This window comes from Condylura cristata, unplaced genomic scaffold (assembly GCF_000260355.1).
Source record: "Condylura cristata isolate star-nosed mole 26May11 unplaced genomic scaffold, ConCri1.0 scaffold00023, whole genome shotgun sequence".
Classification (NCBI taxonomy): Eukaryota; Metazoa; Chordata; class Mammalia; order Eulipotyphla; family Talpidae; genus Condylura; species Condylura cristata.
The window spans coordinates 8,142,053-8,158,219 of record NW_004567124.1 but is presented as its reverse complement, the minus strand read 5'-3'; the positions used below and the strand labels follow the sequence as shown (position 1 = coordinate 8,158,219).

The 16,167-nt window shown below is 36.2% G+C and overlaps 1 protein-coding gene across 1 annotated transcript in view; it reads right to left on the bottom strand.

The window, feature by feature from the left end:
• Positions 1 to 16,167, bottom strand: part of HERC1 (HECT and RLD domain containing E3 ubiquitin protein ligase family member 1) — a 140,964-nt gene that overhangs the window by 55,329 nt on the left and 69,468 nt on the right. Inside the window, exons 33-37 of the mRNA XM_012728527.1 lie at positions 14,213 to 14,389; positions 6,306 to 6,545; positions 5,836 to 5,919; positions 3,756 to 4,276; positions 1,192 to 1,967 (exon numbers count right to left, since the gene is read on the bottom strand). Of these exons, the coding sequence (XP_012583981.1) occupies positions 1,192 to 1,967; positions 3,756 to 4,276; positions 5,836 to 5,919; positions 6,306 to 6,545; positions 14,213 to 14,389 (1,798 nt within the window). The remainder of the gene's footprint in view (positions 1 to 1,191; positions 1,968 to 3,755; positions 4,277 to 5,835; positions 5,920 to 6,305; positions 6,546 to 14,212; positions 14,390 to 16,167) is intronic.

Sequence of the window (16,167 nt, the reverse complement as noted above, 5' to 3'; positions counted from 1 at the left end):
GGAGCAGCGGGCGGGTCAGGAGAGGTCTGCCACGCCACGTGGTCTCCTCCGGGGCAGGCGGGAATCGAACCCATGCGGAAGCGGCTCTTAGATTCTCAGTGCTGTGCTTCAACCCGCTGCGCCACCAGGGAGGGCCGGAAGTGATCTTTTAAAAACAGTAACTAGCCTTACTTTAATTTGAAAAGAGGTCCTTTAGGAAATGTGATTATTAAAACTGTCTTTTCTGTCATCAGTCCATAAGCTGGCAAAAATAAAGACACATACACACAGGAATAATAAAACCCCCTGACAGAAACTTGATACTCTAAAGAAAAAAAATGAAAGAAAAAAAAGAAAACCTACTCCTACGAGTAAAAAAAAAAAAAATCATTTAAAATGTAAAAAAGTAAAAATTTACATATTTTTTAATATGGTAAGGGTGTGTCTACAAATAACATCAAGACATACAATAAACATAACAAACATCAAGGTGCCACAAAGATAGCTAATCCTATTAGCTAAATAAATGGCTACTCTCCTTCATAATCATCATACCTTAACACTTCTACTTATATGCACCATGCACCTCTCTGCATGCACCATGCATCTCTCTATATAAACTAAGAAAAGAAGAAAGGTAAAAGCAAAGAAAGGACTTGGGGCAAACAGGTTGTATAAGCTTCAAGAAGCTAAGGGAACTTCAGTGCTAATGCTCCAGAATCTAGGAGTCTTGTATATATAGTAGGAACTCAATAAATACTTACAGAATAACTATCATTTTTATCTGAGAATTTACAAATCACCCCCAAAAATGAGGATGAAAGATAAAACATTGTTTCTTACATATAATATGTAATCTATAAAATACAGATGTTACAATGTCCTTTAAAATGGCTCTGAGAACTCACAGGAATAATGTACATTTTTGGATTAGATCAGTAAATACTTCAGTACCATTTGTGGTGTGAGTTAAATTTCAGTTTTACAAATTTAGTTAACAATTAAGTTCTAATACTTGCATGGGTTTCAAGTAGAAAAGTATAGAGAGATCAATATTAATATAAAACAAGTAACAAAACTTACTGTTTGTCTTTTAAAGGAAAAAACAACATGAAAATTGTTTTGGTCAATAAAAATTTTTACAACTCAGTTACAGAACATACCACTTTCAACAATTATGATTTCAACAGCAGAAAACATCAGATAACATACCTTGTTTAATTTTGCCCCCAAACTGGTCTTCCAAAAGCCCATGGACCACTAATTTATAGATCATGGCTTGAGCTCGTTCCAAATCAGCTAATCCCAAAGCTCTCTTTATGGGTGACCTCATGACTGCTCGCTTCACCATGTGTCGCATCAAGAATTGCAGGGCTGCACGCATCTCCACATCTTCATGAACAACTGGAGAGCTTGCACAGTCTGAGTTGTGACCATTTTCAGCCAGAACTTTTGGTATCAACAACAACTCAGCATATTTACTACAGCCAAGAAGAGCACTAAGTGATTTCATAGCACCAAGGTAGAGATAGGACAGCTGGACTGCTCTGATTTCTGACTGGGCTATGTCATGGTTCTTAGACATGTGTTCATGATTTTTTCTTTTTCCTTCTGTTATTTGATGCTGGGGTTCCACACCTGGCAGTGTTGGATCTAAAGAAAATGAAGCTATTTCATTTTCTGATTTGGAGCTTGTGGTACCCACACTTTTGGCATCATCAGATGGCAAACCTGTTCGCATATCTAAAGTAGATTCATTATCAGTTTTCTGCTCAACATCCCCTTTCTCTTCAGACTCATGTCGGTGTTTCTTTTCATGTCGCTTGGCGCTCTGTTTACCCATATCTTCGTGAATGCCGGTCAGATACGTGAGGTCCAGCAGCACAGAAGCTGTCAGTCCCCGGAATCTTGCCACATCAAACGGAAGTGGTTCACAGGGTTCCAGATTATACAATGGAGTATCACTAGGCGACCAAAAAGTTGGGAAGCTTTAATAAAGATCAGAATGACACAGGAAGAAGCAAGTGAGGGATAGACAGGAGGAAGGTACAGAACATAATGTAGACAAAATACGATGCATCATGTACACAGTACAGAGAATAACTTATACAAACTAGAGAAGTAATTATAAACACAGAGAAAAATGAGTCTATTATGAGAAAATGGGAAGATACAATGTTAAAATATAAAAATCAATGAAATGCAGATGTACTTTTAAAATTTCACTATTAAATAATGTAAACAAATATCTTTTAAAGAGCCAAATAGTAAGTATATTTTTCAGACCTGATGGGACATATGATCTCCATTGCAATGTGTCATCACAGAATGAAAGCAGCCAATGATATACATAAATAAAATCATCGCGGCTGCAGAACTTTACAAAAACGAGGAGATGAGTTGAATGTAGTTTGTAGAATCCTGATGTAAGCTATTCGAAAACTTATGTAGTAAATCTAGGTCCTCCTCATTATGTGGGAAACATCCATTTATAACCAATCCCAGAGAAGCACTGTTTAATTAAAAAATTACTTCACAATCTTCAATTAGTGCTTCTAATTTACAGTTTAAGTAAAACATGAGGATATATTCTGATATTTGTCAAGAATTTCCTAAATCAAAAAAAATGTGTAATAAGTATATATATTTAGCAAGTATATAAGGTTTTGTGATATGTATTTGTTGCACTAACCAAAATCTAAATTCTAGCTTAACCTTCTTAATCTTATTTTCTGTCTAATTTTTAATTGCTTTAATTTATTTTGTTTTATTGTATACATCTTAATAAATAACTATAAATCCCTGCACAAGCAACAAAGGATAAAAGAAAAGGTAAATACCTTTCACAAAATAATGTACATTTTTCACTTGTTTCATAGCTTGTTTGAGGGAGGGGATGGATTATATTAATCCTTGAAATTGTGTGTAAATTTTATGTGTGAGCATTTTTTTTAGTTGAAAAGGTCCACTGCTATCATTTGATTCTAAAATATTCTTGCCCACCAAAAATACTTAATAACTACTGTTTTACATATTATCCAATGTCACATAAATAACTAAAAAGGAATTGCTTTAGACAGTATAATAGTTACAACATATCTCAATAAATCCCTATTTCAAACTATCTAGAGTCACATAAGTACCAATGAAGATACTTAATATATAATTCCTTTTAAACATGTAAAAGTTCTGTCTCACACAAATCATCTTATCTGATTGAAAACACATGTAAATGCCTTTGATTACATAATCCGTGTCAAATAAGTGTGATTTCTTATCTACCCCAAATGTTATACACTGAGGCAATAGAAATAGAAGCTTTTAAAAGAAAAGCAAAACAAGAATGCTTAAAATCATAGAAAATCTGAAACCTAATTTTGGTCGCTATCTACACTCAAGGCGCTCCCTCATAAAATCAAACTGATGGATCTTTTGGCTGAGTTTTTTCTTCCTGTTGTGTAATAGCAATGATTAGAAAGCAGAAGTCACATGAATATTAGAAAGCCTTCAAGGTATACCTGTTAAATCTAAACCAATGAGTTTACCATTCCTTCACAAAACAAAACACTGTATTATTTTACAAACCATTAATAATCCAAGGTACATAGGTTTAGGAAATATTCCTTTATAAAGTTACAATACTCATCAGCTGTATTGAAAAAATTCTTTATACAAGTTAACTGGCAGCATTTAAACACATAATCACTATCTATATACAATGGCCCATTTCACCATTAAATACTTGTTTGCCAAAAGTGTAACTCAACAGATCATACCTGATGGTAATTTCTGCTTCATCCCATTGGACCTTGGCAGAAGTGCTGCCCTCTTTGACCACTCCCAGCAGCGTGGCATGGCGCCCAGTTTGCTTGTGAACACACCGACCTCCAACTCTAAGGCCAGCATCAACTCCTCCTATCACTGCCAGCACAGGCCACACCTCCATGCACAGTGTCCTCAGCTGCAGCTCTGAGAGGTCAGCAAGGCCATGTCTACTGTGTTTACCTTTCTCTTCCTCTTTGCTTTCCTTCTCCTCTCTCATTTCATTTTCCTCTCGGCTTTGAACCGAACGGCTCTTCTTTAGCTTCTGACCTGACTCTTTAATGCATATCTTAATTTTGTGCAATCTTTCTATCATTTTTTTGTTAATGCAGTAAGTCCAACGGTCTGTTCGATGAAGGATACGGATAAGCTGAATAGTGGCTTCTGCCAGCACTGCTGATACTGGACTACAAATGGGATCTCCTGGAAGTAAGTCTCGTGGTGTGCCACGCATCTGCATGTCACAAATTTTCACCTATACAAGAAATGAAGGTGGCAGATGTGGAATATTAATAGTTTGCTTAAACTATTACTTGCAAAAAATTCTAGCAAATGTAATTCTGTGTTAAACTAATATTATGCTACTGGCCCAAAGTGAGCGGATGTTACAGATCTATTAAAGTTAGTATCAGTTTGATCCTGTGATAAGCTGCCCTATTATTTAAACTTCCTGCTGACTGTGAGTTCAGGTGCAGCTACCTTAAAGATATATCAAAGTGTAAGTGTCTGACTTAGTTTATGCACAAAGACAAAATTATGGATATAGGTTACTGAACCTATGAATATGAACCTATGAGTACCTAACCTATGAATATAGGTTACTGAAATCTCTCCTGTCTGAACACACATTTCAAATAAGACAGAGGGTAAAAGAAGAGCAAAACTTAAATTCAAATCTTAACTCTTGACAATTTGGGGGAATTATTTAGTCATGCTAAACCTCAGTTTTTTCATCTGTAAAAAGAATTAGCGCTTCTAATAGTATCCACCTCTTATGGTAATTTTAAAAATAAAGTGAGCCATGGCAAATAAAGCACTATAGTACAGCACAAGCCACAGGTAAATTAAAAAAAAAAAAGTTAACTATTATTTGTACTTTTGTTATCAGAGATTCTGAACAGAAAAATTTTCTGGGCAGATTAAATTGATTACTACATAGTCTGAGGCTGAACAAATTCCTTCAAGTTTCAAAAATGATGGGGAGCAAATCTAATAAGTACATATCAGGATATATTTCAAGTTGCAAGAACATTATCAGGAAAGAGACAGTATCAGGAACCTCTTCATCTCCAATTTAATTCTGCTGACTACCTGTCTAAAAGGCACTTTCCTTTTCTCATGAATAATTAACCTAAAACTATACCTTCTTGAAATAATTAAAAAAAAAATACTTCTGTTATTCAGCTAATGGTACCTAGTTACACTTAAGATTATTTCTAGACCTTTCTCTCTCTCGCCTATACATAACTGTTAAAGAATTAAATTGGGGCCCTTCTTGGTGGTGCAATGGGTTAAAGTGCAGCACTATGAAGTTAGCCACAGCCACTGCAGCTCAAGTTCAATCCCCGGCCAGCGAGTGACCCACACGGCACAGCTGACCTCTCCTGGCTCTCCTGCTGCTCCCCTCAAGGGGTACTTCATCAGTCTGTCTGTTCTGCTCCCCACTCTGTCTCTGGTGAATGCATTCATAGCCCCTGCACCTCTGCCTGCACCCCAGTTCTGTATGTATAAATAAATAAATCTTTAAGAAAAAGAACTAAATCATTCTTAAGCTATTTCCTATAATTCCATGTTTGACAGTTGACTCAACTATATTCAAAAGTACCAAAATATCAAATAATGCCTTAAGAAATAAAGATAATTTCTAAAATTATCTAGCCATACTATATAATCATATAGTTTCTGAGATGAAACTATATGAGCATGTATTTTTAACTGCAGAAGTAATTTATTTCTATCTGATGCAAACAAAATATTAATAAAAATAATGACAAATATCCTTTAAGTTTAGTATGAAGATTTAAGTTGTATTACCTTTTCCCCTGGATTGCTACTATAGAACATTACACATGGGTACAGCTCTGATGCATCCACATCTTCAAAAGCTAATTTGGGTTCCTATAGTATGACAGAGGTGATAAAAAAAAAACTTTTTAAAATTGTTAATATTCAACCATCACATTACTACAGCTGGCAGCCCTCCATTCCACATGTGACTATGCAGTTGCCACTCTTTTTCTCCTTTTCCTAATAAACTTTTTTCTTTTAAAATGTAAAATAAATAAATAAAATTACTAGTCAATTTTCAGTTAACCTTATTAACCAAGTTAATTCCACCTATAATAAATGATTCTAATTTATTTGTTTCAACATTACTGGAACTGTGCTGTTTTTTCTGCTAAATACTTTAAGAATCTAAAGTTATTAGAGGAAAAGCAGAGAATAATACTTAAATAACTGAGTTGAGTGTTGAGAAAACAATGTGTATGAATGAGTTTCAGTACCTCTCCATTCTTTCCAAAGGAAATGGTCCTGGCTTCCATGTCTAATACACAGGTAATGAAATCTCCTTGTGTAAAGCTGGACAACGTCAGGGTCTGTTCACCATTGTGATAGAGGTTACCACTGTAGGCACGATACAGCCACATATCCGAGGTAGTACGGTGGTTAAAGTCATGTACTGGCCAGCGAGAAACTCCAACACATGTACCTTCATTACCTCTGTTTTCCTTCACAATGTAAAACTAAAATGAAAATGGTAATGTTCATTAGTATTCAAAAAACCTGCTATTAACTGCATAAAGCAATCCTGGGATGTATGTTTATAAAATATATTTATGTATTAGGAACATCATAAGTGTATTTCAGCCTAAGTGAAAATAACATGTCTTAGTCTTATGTATAACTATATCTGAGTCCTATGAGTATTTTCCCAAATCTTTGAATACAGGGGTGACTCTAGGATACCTGCCAGTGGTCACAACAATGAAATTCACTAGAACAACATCAACTAGTTAAAATATAGTTACATTACAGCAAGAGAGACATTAACCAAAACAAAAAGACACCCTACTAATGGGAAGAAAATTTTTGCACACAATACTACCTATAAGAGACTGGTCACAAAGATCTACAAAGAGCTGAAATGACTCAACAAAAACAAAAATGGGTAGAATAACTAAACAGAATTTCTCCAAAGAGAAAATGCAAATAGCCAACAGGTACATGAAAAAATGTCCTACAAAACTTGTAATCAGGGAAATGTAAATCAAAACCAAAATGAGATACCACCTTATACCAGTGAGAATGACAGATATTAAAGAAACAGGAAACAAACAAATGCTGGCAAGAATGTGGAGAGAAAGGAACTCTCCTACAATGCTGGTGGGAATGCAAACTAATCCAACCACTATGGGAAGCTGTGTGCAGGTTCCTCAAACTACTAAAAGGGGAGCTTTCATATGACCGCAATTCCATTCTTAGGAATCTACCCAAAGACACAAAAACATTAATTCAAAAGGATATCTTCTGCACTCCTATGTTTACTGTAGTACTTGTTACAATAGGTAAGATAAGGAAACAGTCCAAATGCCCAAAAACAGCTAAGTGGATCAAGAAGATACGGTGTGTGGTGAGTAATAGAATATTACTTAGCAATCAAAAGAGATAAACTCATGCCATTCACAGCAACATGGATGGAGCTGTTAAAGGATCATGCTTGGTGAGATAAGCCAGAAAGAAAAAGAAAAACTTTGGATGGTTTCACTTATAGGAGCAATGTAGGAGAACCTAATTAAGGGGTCAGGGGAAAAAATAATTATAATAAATTAAAAATCAAAATAAACAGGTAACTATAAATCACAGATATTCTGCAGGGGAGGGGGAGGGATGAGCACAATGGACTATGGTGATGGTATGATGGTACATGGTGAACTGATGGTTGGGAAGTTATGTGGTCTACATACATTATATAAACATACATTATATAACATACATACATTATATAAACATACATTATATAAACATACATTATATAAAGAGGGATAATTATGCAAAATATATATAAAATTAGATAGTTTGCTAGATAGATAGAGCTAAAGTATTATTTAGGGAAAAGAAAGTAGAGAAACAGGAAACTATGGTGCCTGATGGCTATGCAGCTATATATTTTATGCCTCTTTTAGATTTTTCACCAATAGGTCAAGGGAATCATCAATATCTTGCTATTTCTGCAGCTGGACAACTTAAATCTTACTCATCATGCTGAACTGTTCCTTTTCAGAAAAGTAGATAACATCCAAAAATTTTCTGATGCATTTCTTTTTAACTGTTGTGGCTTGCTGAATCAAAGCAGCTGAATTTGACACAAGTTCAGTGTCATTTTGTTCTTCAAGAATTAACTCATCTTTCTGGGCTTGAGATAATGAACTATGAGCCATATATATTATGAAACAGTAGGTAAGCTGCTATTATGGAGGTAAAGGTTACCTAAGGAAAAAAAAATTATAAATATACCCATAAGAGAACTAACTTACTGGAGACTCAGGCTACTTTTGACCTTATTAGCTAAAGGGAAGAAAACAGAACAACCAGAATAAAATATGTGTAGTCCTCTCTTGCTCTCTTCTCCAAGAAAGAGGGAAAGAATTTTAAAAAAGCCATGAAAAGTGAGTTTTGGTTGAACCAAGAATATTAGAAGTATGTGTCAGTCTTTCTCTCAAGTGAGAAGGAAAAAGGTTAAATCAATCCCCAGAACAAAGGAAAGTTTTAAATAGACTAGAAGGAGGGAGGGAGGAAGGAAAGGGGGGAAGGGGAGGGAAGAGAATCCAAATCAAAAGCTGCAGCTCTTTGCCACATCTACTATGAGAAAGATCATCCCCAGCAATCAATCAGAACATTAAAATGCTGACTTCCCCCTGAGCGATTCATGATTACTTGAAGGGCTCCAGAGGCACCCTGCCAAGGAACTTCAATCTCATCACTGTCAAACTCAGTCTCCTTAGGAAAAAAAAAAAAAGGTTCAAGGTTGACAAACAATGGGGAAACTGAGGGGAACTGGTCACCATTTGCACTATCTGTGATCACACACAGTACATAAGCAAGGATGCTGCCCTGGGCTTCGACAGCTCTGTATATGCTCACTTCCCCACCAATGTTGTTATTGAGTATGGGCTGCTTGCTGAAATCTGAAATTTCTTGGGCAAAAATTACATTCTCAAGGCTAGGCTATGGCCAATTATTGCCAGTTCAGTATCTCAATTCCAGAAAGATGAGTTAATTCTTGAACAAAATGACACTGAACTTGTATCAAATTCAGCTGCTTCGATGCAAGCCCACAACAGTCAAAAACAAAGGCATCAGGAAATTTTTATGATACATCATCAGGAGACAATAAGTCATGATTGGAGGGATAAAAGCTGCAAAGTTTGAAAAACACATTAGTAGAATATAATTTCCTTGTTTTTTGGCCACTAAGGGCAGAATAAAATTTAAATGTTATGAATTTTGTCTTTGTAACTGATGATTTTTAACATAACTTTTTTGCCTATTGGTGTCTCTGGAGAAAGGGAGACAAAAACAAAAAGAATGGCAAACTTCACATTCTTTTAGAGTTTAAAAAAGCAGTTTTTTCTTGTCAATGAGTTCTTGAAAAATCAGATTTCTAATCCTTAGAAGCTGATGATTTTCCAGTCTTTGAGTAGGTAAACTTGGTTTCTAAGACTGACAAGACAAAAGAACTTAGGAAAATCTTGTTTGTCACTTAGATTTAAAACATAGTTGTCTGTTCGAACAGCTTCCAGGAATTATTACTGTTGCAAGAGTCACTAGCTTTTTAGAATTTTGAACAGAATTGCCTGGACCTGACTCTAAGCTAAAACCTATTGGCTATGGGCTTCACACACGTGAGCTGTGATCAACTAAAAGTAGGAACCAATGAACAAAACTCAAATTTGGGATTGCTGCAGTTGAGAATACTTCTCTGTGGGGTCATGAACTATGAAAATATTATGAATTCTGGCTGGACATTCTGAACAGGTACTGGGAAAGGACCATCTAAGTTTGAGGAGCTTACTGGTTCTGTATCTCTGAGAAAGATATTAATTACATTCCTATTTTGTAACTCCTGCCAAAGTTGAAAATTAAATTATGACCCATTTGTTCACTTGTAACAGACTGGGCTCTGACCTCCTCTTCCTCTTCAGGATGCACCACTACTGCTGATTTATAGATAAGCTACAGTTAGCAACAAAGTTCTGATAGCTTGACTCTGCATGTCTCATCCTTTCCCTAATCCGTATCTTTTAATAAGGCATCTTATCACAAAAGGGTCTTCCCAGAAAGAGATTTATCTGCTCACTGTATAAATGATTAGGATAAAAGAGGTAGAAATTTTTATAAACTTTTAAATTATTTTTTTAATTGGGTTTTGTTCTGACCAATTCCTAATTTTTCTGGTTAAGTTATGTGAAAATTATTTTGTCCCTCTTGCATGCAGCCCCTCTGAACAAGAGATCTAAATGAAAATAACAAAATGATTGAAATTTTTAAAGTTATAATTCCTAAATGGAATACACTGATATTAGGAGAGGGAGGAAAAATCAAGGTCCTGGAGAAGTGTAAAGGAATCTTTGTTTTTCTACTGGGGTGGTAACTGGGGTGGCTGGACTGATCTATGTTGTCTTGCAAGCTGCTGTGAACCTCTTAAATTCAAATTGTTGAGCCTCCCATCTTAACCCCCCTGCCCCCCACTATAAGACAGCAGGGGGCCCTAGGTCCTGTACTTTTCTTACATATATCTATTATATTTTATATTTTTTTACATCACTCTTTATTTTCTGCATTTTTCATCTCAGTTGTAATCCCTATGGCTTCCTATCACCAATTCACCCATGTGCCATCACCATAGTCCAGTGCACTCTTCACACCCCAGTTCTGATCCAATTCCCCTTTCACCTCCATAAAATGTCTCTTGTTTATAGTTGTTCATTGTTTTCATTTCTTTTTTTTTTTAACCCCCTTGATCCCTTACGCTCCTGCTATTGAGTGAAATCATCGGTATTTTTCTGTTTCTTTCTGGCTTATTTCACTAAGCATGATCCCTTCCAGCTCCATCCATGTTGCTGCAAAAAGCATGAGTTTATCTTTTTTGATCGCTGAGCAATATTCCATCATGTATATGGAACCACATATTTTTAATACAATTATCTATTTTTGGGCATTTGGGTTGATCAGTCCTATACTTGTCATGGAATACCTATGAAAAAAAAAGTCTGGAGACCACCGTATTCTTGAGGCACATGAAATGATACATAGACAAGCAAAATCATTGAACTGATTGCCTCTAGGCACTCCTCTGAAGCGCAGACTCAACTATTCAGACTAGAAACACCTGGAACACAGGGTGGGTAGAGTCTGGTTAATCTGTATTGCCTGAATACTGTACATCCTGATTAAGGATTGACGTAGGCTATGCTACCCATGCTGTCTTATGACAAGGTGTGGGCAGTGGGGGAGACTCCCAAGAAGATGAAGGCTGCTTGGTTCCCAAGAAGATATACTAAGGGGAGTCTCCATAGCAATGCTTACTGAACTACCTTGTACTTGTTCTTGGCTAATAGCAATTGTATTTGACCATCAATTGATTCCTGGCCCTCTTTTGTTTGCAGCCTAATTGGGCATCAAGAACTGGTTACAAAAAATGTTTAATAACTGACAGTGGTTTTCTCAGAAAAGTACATTAGCATAAATCAAGAGTATAGAGACTGTGTTTAGGAATATGGATAAGCATGAGCAGAATGTGCCTTCTCCTGGGACAGTTTGGAAGGATTTAAAGAAACAGATCTGAATTTAGATTTAACCTGAAAAAAGACTGTTCAAAGGAGGACTTAATGATTTGCTGCTTTATTTGAGATGCTGACTAGAATGATTGATCATGGTAAAAAAAAATGGGGATGCTGATTGTTTTTGGTGGTTTTCTTTCTATGAAAAGAGTTTCTTTGTAACTTGTAACCACAAAAGTTTCCGGGTAGCCATGGAAATGAATTGTTAAAGATTGGCTTCAATGCCTATACTGATGTAATCTCACTGCTTGGAAATTGTTTAAATAAAGAATTGCTGAAGTTTTTGGCAGGAGATAGTTGCACCAGCTAGAATGTCAGTGTCTGCCTCAATTGCTCTTTCACCGACACCGCCTCATCCTTTGGGGAAAAGACCCCTGACCAGCCACCTTTCAGAACTGGACTCTGACATTTGGCATGGTCTACAAAGGATATCATCACAAATATAAACTCTTTGTTTCTAGAGATACCATGCATACCCTCTGGGAGTATAATTTCTTCTGTTCCCCCATATCACCCCACCCCACACAACCCAAACATGATACTACTTCTGCCCTGGATTGTGCCAGACGTGTGTTATGCCAACCTCATGTCTAAACCAGTTTTTAAAATATCACACAAAAATTAAGAACAAAGTCACATGGCTTTTTAAGATAGACCTTTATGGCTAACAAGAGTTGCTTTTACTGGTGAAGTCCAGAACCCATAAAAGGCGTAACTGAGGTTGACTTCACCCTGTTGCATGGGGACCTACTGACAATAGTTTCACTGAAAAGACATTATGCCCAAGAAAAGGGGGTCAAGTGTTCTAAAAAAGGTTTTAACTTAGTAGGGACTGTTATTCTAGAAGACCTGCTTACAATGCTGACCCTTAGCTGGCAGATGTAAACTAAGTAAGTTAACAGTTTCCTACAATGATAAAACTTTCCCTACCCAATAAGGGTGGATCATTGCACCTAGACTACTTGTACAGCAATATGGCAATGTTAAACATTTGTTTTACTGGTAGGTTTCTTAAATTTTAGGATATGCCAAATAGAGGATACATATGTGACCAACCCCCAATAAAACTCTTAGGTACTGAGTCCCTAATTACTAGACAGAAACAGCACACATAGTGCTGTCTCTTAACTGCTAGGGAAGAGTGTGCTACCTGGAAACTCTCGTGGGAGGGATTTTTCATGATAGTACAACTCATTTTTTTTAAATTTTGTGGTAAATTTAGAATTAAAGAAGAGTTATGAAAATAGTAAAGAGTTCCTGCATTTCCTTCACTGGTTTCCATTTATGTTAACATCTTATGTAATGATGGAACATTTACATATGAATTTTAAAAGCCATTTCACACTTTTTAAAAATAAGAACCTGCAAAAACACTAATTAAAAAGACACCTATATTCCCATGTTTATTGCTGCTTTACTTAAATTGGAAACAACCAAAATGCCCAAAAGTAGATGGCTGGATTAAAAATATGTGGCACATAAACACAATGGAATATTACTCAGCAATCAAAAACAATAAAAACATGCCTTTTGCAGCAAAATGGATGGAGATGGAAGGGATCATGCTTAGTGAAATGAGCCAGAAAGAAAAGGAAAAATACCAGATGGTTTCACATAGCAGGAGTATAAAGGACCAAGGAAGAAACTAAAAATAATAATAATAATGAACAACTATATATCAGAAGCATTTTACAGGGGTGGAGTGGAGAATAGGATCAAAAATGGACTATGATGATGGCACACAGGTGAATTGGTGGTGGTAAGCCCATGGGGATTACAATTGATATAGAAAAAGGCACAAAATGATATATAAACTATTATATATGCATATATATACATATATATGTGTGTGTGTATATATATAAAAGAACCTGAGGGTAAAAAGACTAAAAGTCACTTTTAAAGTCATTCTTGGGGCTACTCCCTGGTGGCACAAGGGGTTAAAGCACGGCACTATGAAGCTATCTGCAGCCACTGCAGCATGAAATCCATCCCCAGCCAGGGAGGTGACTCACATGGCACAGCAGACCTCTCCTGTCTTGCCTGCTGCTCCCCTCAGCAGTGTATTTCAGTCAGTCTGACTGTTCTGCTCCCCACTTTGTCTCTAGTGAATCCTCTCACCACCACCCCCACACACTCTCCTCTGACCTGTTCCCCAGTTCTTGTATTAATAAATAAATAAATCTTAAAAAAATAAAATACAGTCGTTCTTGGGATAAAATCTAGAACTCCTTGTCCTTTCTCCTTTTTTCACTATACTCTGAACAACTTACCTTCTTCCTGTTCCTTGAACATAATATATTTGTTCCTACCCTTAGGCTTCAACCGGCTATTCTTTCTATTTAAAATACTTCCCTCAGATATGTTTCTCAGAAGTAAATTTATTCTTATCACTCAGTTTTTGACCTAACTATTACTTCTATTACTTCAAATCTAGAGTTAAATGCTGCACATTCATTTGTTTATCACCTGTTTTAATTTCAACACAGCACTTACCTGATAGTTCTTGCTCTATTTTTATTTAGGCTTTGGCTATTTCTAGGGCAGTATGTATTTGGAATTCTACATACCTTCCATTGGTAACATCCAGAAGTTACTCCCGTTGATGCCAATCCATACCCTTTTCCTCCACTGCCATGAGTTAAAATCTGTCCATTTTCCACTAGGCAACACTGAGCTTTCTCTGGGTCAAAGGAAACTTCTTGTATAGGAAGATTTTCATCTTCTTCCTCCAACTCTCCCTGCTTCTACCAGAAAGAAGCTTGGTTAGTATTTTGGAGAATGCCTGGTCTCAGCTAATCTATAGTCCAAGACTCCTTTAGTTTTATGTCACAAAGATTTATTAAGTGCCTAATCTGTACCAGTCACTGTGTAGACAATGGGAACATAAGGATAATACAGTGTGACCGTCATTCCTTAAAAGCTTATGAGCCATACGGAGGAAAGAGTGACAGAGAAATAACCAAGTTACATGACAGGTAGAGCAGAAACAAGTGTCTAACCCAAACTGGAAAGGACAAGATAAACATTCAAAATTCAAAAGAAGATTTCAAGCTGACCTCTGAATGATGAGAAGGCATAAAGCATATAATCAAAGAGAAAAAGATTTAGGGTAGACTACACATTTTGTGTCAAGGCATGGAGGTATAAGGAAATTCAATGACCTAATAAATTGTTAGCCATGTGGAATGTCTGAAAATTTGAGAGTGGCAGAAAGGTAGTCTAAAAAGAGAACAAAGAACAAAATCATGGAAGGCCTTAAATGCCATATTAAGTTTGAACTTTACTCTAGAGACAAGGGCTGCCTATACAGATAACTTATATTCAGCATCCCTTATCAGATCTATATATTATATACATCATTTTATCAGCAATGTACAGTATGAGGAAGAAAGAACAATCAAGAGATTACTTCAAGAGTTTGGGTAAGAAATACTGAGAGCAGTTCATTATTAATTCAACAAGTATTAAGCATTTACTATGTGTCAGGCATTCTACCAAGTTCTATATATTCAACAGTATATAAGAGAGAAAAGGTCTCTGCTTCAGAACACTTATATTTGGAAGAGGCAGGCAGAAAATAAAGCAAGGAATATCGGGTAAGTACTATTCTGAAATTAAACAGATGACATAACAAGCATGTATAGCAATTAACTTTTGATTGAGTGATCAGGAAAAGCTTCTCTGACAAAGTAATAATTAGGTTGAGACCTGAATGGTAAGAGTAAGTTTACCTCTGAGATACATCTGAGGGAAGTTTTTCAAGTACAAAGAATAGCCAGTCCACGCCTAAAGGCAGGAATAATATAGTATGTTCAAGAAACAGGAAGAAGGCCAGTTATACACAGTATAGTGAGAAAAGGTGCAGAGGACAGGGAGTTCTAGATTTTGTCTCACAGATGATGAGAAACCATATGAGAGTTTAAGCAAGGGATGACTGTGCTCTATTTTATCATTTTGAAAGATCACCTTGGATCTTAAGTAGAGAATGGACTTTAGTAAGACCAGTGAGAAGGTGATTGCATAGTCCAGGCCAGACATATGAGTGGCCTGTGATATGGTAATAATAGATGAATAGAAGGTAGGCAAATCCAAGTTGTGTTTTACAGAGGAGTCAACAGGATTTGGAGATTGTATGGATGGAGAAAATGGAGGTTGCAAGCATGGTAGAAAATAATCAAGATGCTGCTTTGATGTTTTGGATTAGTCACTAACTAGGAAAAAGAGTAAGTCTGGGGAATGACCACGATGTGATAGAACTATGGATACTACTAAGTCTGGGGTGGCTTTTAAATTATCACTTAATTGGTAAGACATAAAAAACATGGGTAAATCTGAAATTCAGGAAAACTGTCAGAACTGAAATTTAAAATTTGGGCTCAAGGTTTTGATGGATACAGGAAAATACCAATGGTGACTGTTGGGGAAAAAAGGAGGTCTTGGGACCAAGTCTCAGGATACTCCAACAATTAAACAAAAGAGGAAGAATCAACAAAGTATAATGAGAACAGACCACTGTATTGAA